This window comes from Atractosteus spatula, chromosome 5 (genome assembly GCF_055471065.1).
Source record: "Atractosteus spatula isolate fAtrSpa1 chromosome 5, fAtrSpa1.hap1, whole genome shotgun sequence".
NCBI lineage: Eukaryota > Metazoa > Chordata > Actinopteri > Semionotiformes > Lepisosteidae > Atractosteus > Atractosteus spatula.
The window spans coordinates 63,173,168-63,182,855 of NC_142710.1; the positions used below are offsets into that span (position 1 = coordinate 63,173,168).

At 40.5% G+C, this 9,688-nt stretch overlaps 1 protein-coding gene across 2 annotated transcripts in view; it reads right to left on the reverse strand.

Annotated features, from left to right (window-relative positions):
- LOC148835439 (serine/threonine-protein kinase WNK2-like) overlaps window positions 1–8,163 on the reverse strand; it is a 49,824-nt gene extending 41,661 nt beyond the window's left edge. For both annotated transcript variants that reach the window (XM_088916172.1, XM_088916174.1), the window contains exon 1: window positions 6,376–8,163. In XM_088916172.1, coding sequence (XP_088772298.1) covers window positions 6,376–7,059 — 684 coding nt within the window. In that variant the 5' untranslated portion in view covers window positions 7,060–8,163. The remainder of the gene's footprint in view (window positions 1–6,375) is intronic.
- Window positions 8,164–9,688: the final 1,525 nt, after the last annotated feature.

Sequence of the window (9,688 nt, forward strand, 5' to 3'; positions counted from 1 at the left end):
CCCTCTTTTGGTAATGGGTACAATAGGAAAAAAAAAACACTGCTGCACCCAGCTCACAGCTGTAGTGTGACTTTTGCTTAGCAGGATATGGTCTTAAACCATTAGCTGATTTCTAGGTTTTGCAGCTCTGTTATGATTGCATAGTCTGCTGCCCACATCTACAAAAAAAACCTTACTATGAAGACATCTCCAATCCTTCAGTATCTATGCAGAACACCCGTCTTCAATTCCTTTATTTCTGTCAGGGAGTTGAGACAGGGAATATACAGCAGCTAAGGCCTCCTGACCTCCAGTGCTGGCCCTTTTGTGACTTGAGTAAGCAGGTTTTCAGGTACATGCATGAGTCACTATTCTCTACATTTACTATAGAATCAGCTTTTAAATAAAGATGGGTTTCACACATGCTTAGGGTTTTATTGACCACGTTGGTCCCAAATATTCATACAGAATACTTTTGACGGGACAGTAGCAGTGCTGAAGGTATATCTGACAAAAAAAAGATCTGTTTAATTTCACAGTAGGTATAAAATTGATCTGTGGTCCTTTTAAAAGGTTATTTTTTAAAGCAAGTTCAGTCTTGCATCAAACAAATTGTATAGAGCACATTTCAAGCAGGTGAGCAATTGGGTTATGACAGTGATGAAGGATTCACTTCCACACCAAACCATATATTAAAAGTGTCTTCTTTGGATCATTTGAGCCTACTTTTCATTGCTCTGACTTTAAATCAAAATTGTCAAAATTTAATTTGAGCCACTGGTAAGCACTTAGAAGCAACACTGCCAAAGGGAAAGAATGATGACAATTACAGGATTGGATACATCATGATTTGAAAGTATAATTAAATACAGGATATTAAAATACGACACCTACCATTACACCGAGGTATTTTGCCATTACAAATGCCATGCTTCTGCAGATAGATCATTATGTGATACAAAGACTGACTCACTGTCTGAATCGTTACCGCAAGCTAACCAAAAAGTATGAGTGCCACACTGCTCAGTTACAGTGCCTTTACACATATAACACTACAGGCAAGAAGTTTTTTTTTCCTTTAATGGATGGCTTAAATAACTGACCAGTAAAAATGTTTATATATGCAACTATGTCAAAATAAATAAGTGGAGGATGCATCACTCACTGCACTGCTGTGTAAGCACCAGAAAGTTATGATACACTGCTGCACTTCATCCATCTCATAATAAAGGTACCATAAGAAATATTTAAACTACAGTAAAGATTTCCAGTATAAGAAAGAGGAGTTGCACAGTACATATGCAAAATAGTCATCTTTACAAGTGTCATTATAAGGACATCTCTACTTCCAGCTGACTGCTTTTGAACGGTGGTTCATTTGAAAGAACTGCTGTTAGGGACGGTTCATTTGAGTACACTGCAGTGCCTGATGAAGCTCGGTGAAAACCCAACAAGGTGGCATTTCATACTTCTGCAACCAGCAGTCAATGCACTCTCTGATTAGGGGCTTATGGTATAAAAAGGCCACAGACAAGAATGCTATTCTTTTACAACACACTAAAGTGTTGGTATAAATCAGTTTGCTATTTTTACTATGGACAAAGGAAACCATGAAACTCTACAAACAGGACAGCCATGCACTTTAAAAGGGCTCTGTTGTAAAGGCAGTATCTGTAACATTTACAGACTTTAAAATAAAGACATTAAACATTTCTAGAATCAGTGTGGTCTTTCTTTAGTGGTATACTTACAAATAGCCTTTGGATCTTAGAACTGCCACACTTTTGTGAGCTGATCAATGTATATAAATCTTAACTATTCAAAATATGGATGGTACAGTTTAAGATCACTGAGGGATATCATTTCTAGAAAATACTGTAGGTGAAGACATTTTTCAAAGTTTTATGACTTAAAACAAATTCATTGCCTAACTGAAAAATGACAACATAAGTATTTTTGATCATGATACCAGACTATAATTAAATACAATGGCACTAAATCTTTTACAGGCAGCTTTGATAAGTAATATGAAGTACTGTCAAGCTGATAAATTTTTACTTGGGTTCATGTGAACAGAATGAAATATTTCCTGTTGTGGCAAAAGATGGAAGTAAATTAGTAGTATAGAAAGCACCACAATCTAATAAGCACCAATTTTCCATTAAGTTACATACCAAACGTATTTCTGCACACATAAATTATTGTATACAGCTCAAAAGGCAATTGCAACATACATATAATTTAGCACATTGTTTAATATTTCGAAACAACTTCCTCCCATTGCTAGACTCAAAATATTAAAGTAATCGAAGAAACTCCATACTACTTTTTATGTCCAAAAATCACATAAAATGCTACAATCACCACACAAAGACAGAACAACAATGACAAAAACAAATGTACCTCAGTTTCCGCAAGGTATTTGAAAATTACCAATTGAAAATGTAAACAAAACCAAACAGGATGGGCTTGTGCATGTACTGTATCTATAGTCCATCAAATCCACCCGATGTAAAACAGTCATTGAATGATATGAACCGCAAGGAAGGAATGCTGATAAATCCTGCTGCTTCATACACAGCATTCAAATTCAACCATATCACTAACTAGACCTCATTTAGAATACACTACGTCTAGACGACATATTATCAAAAGGATTCTGCTGCCCTGAACAGCGTTTGAAGTTGTTACCTGCAAAATTCTGCATCATGCCTCAAACCCTTATAAAACAAGACTTTTTTTTTAAAGTACCTTTAAAAATGGCATTTTGCTAGTGATGTCAAAAGGAAATAATCTGATCCTATTGAAATGCTCATTTTACTTTAAACCTAGTATTTTTGTGCCAGAAATGAAAGGTAGACAGGCAGATTTTTTCTTTCTTCCGATACTGTAAATAAGTATCTTAACTGAAACCAACCATACTAGTGGCTTACAAGTACTGAAAAACATTTTAGGAAGCATGAGGATAATGTTCTCAGTTGTAAGACTGGGACTTTATCATCTCATGTTCTGTTATCGAACACCTGATATTATCTTCAGAGAAGAATTCTTTATGCAAGATAAAACAGCATGCAGTTCATTGAAACTATATACACAAAGATACAGAATTTGACATTTGAAACCCCAATAGAATAAAATGAGTCCCATACTCCATTAAAAAACATAGAAATTAATACTTCTTAAGATGAAAGCCTTTTAAAAGCCACAATTCAATTAATTCCAGAACACTATCTTTACATTAAATTGCTTTTATGTTACTTCAGGATCAAAACAAATGTGCTAACATGGTCGCCAATAGATTTGTACCCATGATTTCTTCAAATACATTAAGCAACATTAGCAGAACCACTGACAAAGGAAATTTACAAGAAAACCTGTGTTCTACTAGTTAGCATTCTGTAACAACCAAATTGATTGTACAAATTCTAAGGACAATTTTTCAAACATTAAACATCCTCGGGTAATACTAGTGTAACTACAGGAATTTTACAGGATTAGGATCTATAGCCCAACACAGATACATCCCATCTGTTTTAGAGCACAGACAAAAGCAATGGTTTTGAACAGCAATGCCAGATTAGCACTTCTAGGCTGAAGACTCATGTGACAGTGGACCAATGAGACTACCTCATTAAAATAAAAGGAGAAAAGTTCTTTCTTCAAGCGAGAAACAGAAAGGCTAAGCCCTGTATTAAAAACTGTGTTGGTAAAACTGATACAGCATTATAAAGACTGCAGCATGTGTGACTTTAGTATCTCACAGAGCAATATAAAATATTTTGTGGTGGACAGAACAGCATGCACATCTCAAAAACTCAGCAATGAATTCTACGTTTATAGACTGTAAAAGGCACTTTCTTTTCAGCATTGATGAATACCAACTCCTCCTCTTCAGAAGTATATGCTTTTCCCCCAAAGCCAATCAGTCTAAAGTGACAGATGTCCTCATCTGCACATCAAAATGTTTATGAAATGTAAATTAAAATATGTACATCGTGCAATTTTAGAAAGTCACAACGACGTGATGGATTTAACCTAAGCAGAGTAACTGCTGAAGTAAAAAGCTTTTATTCAGGTTCACAGAGGAACCTCTCAAAACATTGAGTAGTCAAGTAAAGATTGAATTGGATTAGAATAAAGTTGCTCTTTCCTACATTTTAAAAAACAATAGTTGTATTAGCTAAAAAATACAAACCAAAACACTAAGTACTACACAATTCTCTAAACTACACAGTATATAATAGTATAAAAGGCCAAAAAAATCCTAAATCATTTAATCTTTCTAAATGTGTGCAAACTATGTAAAGTGGAATCACAGACTACAGTGGACAGACTGACAATTTAGGGATCTATTCAGCAGCAGAAACACAGATCTAAACCTTGATGCTTCTTAGACAATCTACAGTGTTTCAGTTTAAGGATGACAGTGTATTTTGTTATACATCTCTAATAACACAGCACTCTTCGTGAACATTTTAGGAAAGAATGCAGAATCACAAGTGTTGGATACAAGAGTTTCTCACACATTCTCTTTATCCGTGCACCCCTTTCTGAGAGAATAGTGTCCTCTCCGGCATCAATAACACAGAATGGTGATCACCACATGTCTCACACATATCCCCCTGTGACAGCAGTGTGGAGTAATGGTTACAGATCTGGAGTCCAGATTGGAGAGCTGTGGGTTCAAATCCCAGATGGGAAGCTACTGTTCCAGCCTTCAGCACAGCATCTTACTTACATTGCTCCAGTAAAAACTATGCTGTATAAATAGCTACTGCCTCTAGACCATTATTGTGAATGAGAGTTTGTTCTCTGTTTGCTTATCGGGTTAAATAAAACATTAAACCAAAATAAAAATTAAATGCCATGCCCAATCAGATAACAGTAGCCCAGCTGAACAAATATTTTAATGGATCCCTGTATACACAGTTCTGAATCCTTCCTTTCAATCTTGCTATTGAAATGAATCCACAGCAACTGCATAGTTCACAGCAGCACAACCTATTGTCTTAAAATCCCTTTCAGCGACATTTATGCAACATGATCATTAATTGAGGACAATAGTTATGGGTTCTAAAACTGATTTGCAATGGAAAAGAATTAAAATGGGTCAGTATGAAAGGTACCGATGTGAGATATCAACATGTATGCCCATTATTTGTATATTAAGTCCAGTGATTAGGTGCTGCAGATCAGACTTGCAGCAAGTTGCCAATGGACAATTCTTTGCCAATCAAACTGGAGTTATGAAGATTTAGTTAACCTGAACAGAATTTCTGTGAAAAAGCCAGTCATTCCTCTGATAAACTCAAGGGCTGAAAAGGATAAATAACCAAATTGGCTTTAGAGCGAAGCAACATTCAAGTTTGATCTTTTTATATGTCACAAAGATTTATTCAAGGCACAGTACCAAAAAGTATCTCAGCTTATGGTTTTATTGGGCACAATCAGGATCCCAGCACTGAATTAGGTTTTAGGTTAGACAAGGAGAAGCAGGCCATGGAAAGCTGCACCCAACTGTACCATGAAGTACTTAACAGAACTATCAGCTCAACACTGAGCTCCAGAGCGGAGGGTTGTGGGTTTAAATCCCAGGTGGGATGCTGCCGCGGTCTCTTGATTAAGATACTGAACTAGGACTACCCCAGTGATTGACCTGTTCAATTAAGAGAAATCTGGCCCTTGATGGTTAAACAGCAAATTTAGATACGACAGTATAGCACTTCCTTCAGGTGTGTTCTTTTCCCTACGATGTTGCAAGTTACATTAACTAGATATGTTCTGTACTTGGATATACCAGCATGTTAGCCACAAAGACATCTTCACAGAACCATGAACACAACGTATACTGTGCCATAGGCGCATAACAAGAGTATTACTATTCAAATGACACTGCAGATAGGATTCAAAGACTTGAACAGCACGCTTCACATGAGAACTCGACCATCCGCATACACCATTACAAATGCTCAGCACCTTACAGATTCACGACCGTGCCAAAGGTCAAATTCATTCACTTCTTGCAGTTGATCATTCCTGAAATACAAATGCGAACTTGACACTTGAAATCCGACACCGACATCGCCGGATATGCACAGCCCTTAACATATCTGTAAAGCCCTCTTCTGCGTTTGAAAACGACAGCAACACACTAAACATAATGCCCATGCTACGGGCAGCAGCCACAATGCTGCATTTTACCTCTGCATGCCCGAGTCGGACCGCTTCAACAACTAAGGAGCTCCTGATTTCCTGGGCTTCTCATTTATGGCTTTAGAATCGTATCAATCGTGGTTTTACCGCATCAAGGCCATGAAATGGCACAAGTGGCATGAAATCTAAAAACCCAAATGCGCAAACCCCACACTCCCCATCGAGGGAGAACTAGACCGTTACCTGAAGTTCACACCAAGCCACCTCCACCCAGGTGTCCGTGTCCAGCCCCTTGTAGACCGTCTTGAAAGACCCCCTCCCCAGCTCGATGTCAAACTTGAGGAACCGGCCCCCGGGGGACGTGGAGACCGCTTTCATCTCGGCCTCCTCCTCGGTCTCGTCGCTGGCCGCCTTGCCCGGGCCCCTGGCGTCTTCACACGGGGCCGGGGCGACGCGCTTGTGCCCGGCTTCGCCTTTCTCCCTCTCCTCGTCCGCGCTGGCGCTCTCCGTGGCGCTGTCCTTGCGGGCCCCCTGGCTCTCGGTGCTGGAGCCCTCCGGCAGGGCCCCCCGGGCGCCCAGCGTCCGGCCCACAATGGTGCGCAAGTTGATGTTCAGGACCTTGCACCGGCTCTCGCCCTCCGGGGGGTCAAACGCCTGCTCGTCGGAGTCGGAGAACCACAAACTTCGCCTGATGAACCTCTGATGGGCGCTGCGCTGGTAGTTTGACGGAGGGTAGGCGCTGGGATCGCTTCCTCCTCTCGGCACTGCAGTAGTGTCCATGTTACTAACATTACTGTCACTGCTGGTTTCATAAATATTCATGTGAAGTTCACACTCGGAACTGGGAACAGATGGGAATTTAAGTCCCAACGGGGGATCTGTACTGGATTCGCCCCCGGTTTCCATTTCTGCTAATAATTTCAGCATTTATCTCGGATGTACCCAGAACGGCCTGAACATGTTCGCTCTCCAATGGCAATACAGTACCTGCAGCACAGGGTTGCACTGACGCAGTTCGCTAGCATGGGTATCACTATAGCAATTCCGTATACATCCAGTCGAGCCAAGGCAAAACTGTACTTATCTCCTAATAAACGACGACCTGGACATAGCATACCATGCAATCTCTCCGCAATTCCTCGGCCCCTGTGATATTATTGCCACGTCCAATTTAATTTCCTACCACCGGCTTTGCATCTGCTCTGCTGAAAGTGCACAATTGGGATGCGCTAAGAGGGGGAAAAAAAAAAAGCTTGTATTATTCATTATTGCTCAAGTGGCCTCCGCGATTGTCTCAGACGGGCTGCACGAAATCTGGAAAGGAGACTGCATAGTTGGCTAGCTCTTAAACGAGACGGATTCTCAGCTGAAGGCGAGATGAACCCTAAACAAAGGCACGACCTTAACAACGACGAGGAAATGTGAGTTTCAAACGTGCATACCGAGCTCGGAAAAATGAGAAAAAAAATCCTTTTTTTTCCCCCCCCAATACCAAAGGCTAAATACTCAGGGGAGGGAAGAGGAGGAAAAACCAAACATATAATAATAGGTTTCCCTTCCTCCAAAGAAAAAGAAAATAAGAACCTAACGTCTCATGGAAAAAAAAAACAGAAACAAAACAAAAATTTTCTGCGCAACGGCCGGTTTTTCTTATCCTCAAGTAAACCTTTTCGGCGAGAGCGGGGAGCCCTGTTTCAGCCGCAGCTGCTGGTCTTCCTGTCTTCCGCCAACACGCAATTTTAAAAACGTATTTAAATCTCTTCTCGCTTCAGCAGAAAGCGCCCGAAATCCCAGAAGACAAAAGGAGCAACGTGGGTGAGAACAAGCCCAGAACACGGCATGACACTGTCTGTCTTTCTCTCTTTCGCTTTTTTTGTGTGTCCCCCTCCTCCTCCTCCTCCTCCCAAAGCCTGGTTTAGAGTCCTCGTCGCGTTAAAATAAAAAACCCTTCCAGCATTGTCTCCTTCTCCGGCATTTTCAAGGTAGTCCACGAAAACCGCTCGGCTACAGCTCCCATTTTTTACACGTCGCTTCCACGCCCCTAGCAACGCCGTGCGCCCAATGGCGACGGGCGCTTCCTGTCAGTCCCCGAGGCCCGAACGCGAGGGAATGGGTGGAGCCCCGGCGCCGGCCCCGCCCACATTTCCACGTCAGGCCCGCCCCAGCTGTTCTCGCCGGCACACCCAGACAGGGCAGCTCCGGCTGCCTGCTCTCTCTCTCCCTTATTGTGTATCGAGGGGGGGGGGGAAATGCACTAATTTTTTTGGTGTTTTTGCACATTAACCTTTCTCAAACCCAGCGACACAGCACGTAGTTCAGCCTTGCGTGGGTCAAACTGTCCCGTCCCTTGGCCGGGATTTTTGCAGAATGTGGGTGACGGTCATCACTACAGAGTTCTCAACACCAAAATCTGAATTTCTTTCTGCCTGTGTTTCTAGGTTTTCACATCGGTTTCCGCTTGTCTTCTTAAAGGATTATGCCGTGTGTGTTGAAAGCTTTTTTTTTTTTTTTTTTTTTTTTAGTTGTTCTCTATGACAGCTCTAAGTGATGTTAATTCCCATATTTTTTTATATATATATAGAACGGGGGAGGGGGAGAGGGCAAAATTTCTTTCCAGTTTCCCTGGCCCAGAAAAAAAGGTTAAGTGAAAATAAAATAAGTTGTCTTTATTATTAATACAAGCAAGGCGTGGCTGAGATGAGAGTAAGAACAATGTTGCTTTTATCTGCTATGTCATTTATTAAGAAGATTTTATTTACCAATAGGTGTAGAATATAATCTCTCTAATGCCTCACAAAACATATTAGTAGTTTGTACTCGAGCAATTGAAAGTTAACACTTAGGAACATTTTGCTTTCTCATTTTGGTCTCTAAGGGTTAGAGCTTGCAGACGACAAAAATATAATGGCAGTTTGTTTTCTAAGTATGCCTCTTTCAATAAAAATAATAAGAACACCTAATTTAATCTTACAAACCTTTTTGTACATGACTCTTTGACTTAAGAGCATCCAAGAGCAGGAAATGTCGATTCATTGTAAAAGGCGGATTAGCATTGGTTAGTAATACCAGATGTCTGCATTTATTCCATAGTTTAGTTCGAAGAAGATTCATATTTCACTCTGGGTGGCACTAATATGCTTCAGAAAGGCATCTTCTTAGCCGTGTGGACGCCTTGTCGCTACCCGTTGTAGTTTTTCTCTGGGGACATAGGTGGCGCTAAACACCTTGTTTTTAAGCATTCCGTGTGGTTCTAGCAGATACAGTGGAGGGCGGAGCAGTGTCGAAATACAGTAATTTATTTCACAAAGAGCACTCCTGGAAAAGGTCTGACTCACAATTCACTTCTATACACGAGTCTTTCATTCTTCTATTGAATGAAAGACTCGTGTATCACTTTGTACATGCATCTATAATAATAATAATAATAATAATAATAATACTACATTATTATTAACTGGGACGCATTATGTCTTTTTGAATTTGTCTTTTTTTTTATTTGGCGTAAAAAAATCAAAGTCAGACAACAGCCCAGCCTCGGAGTTCACGGATTTTTTCT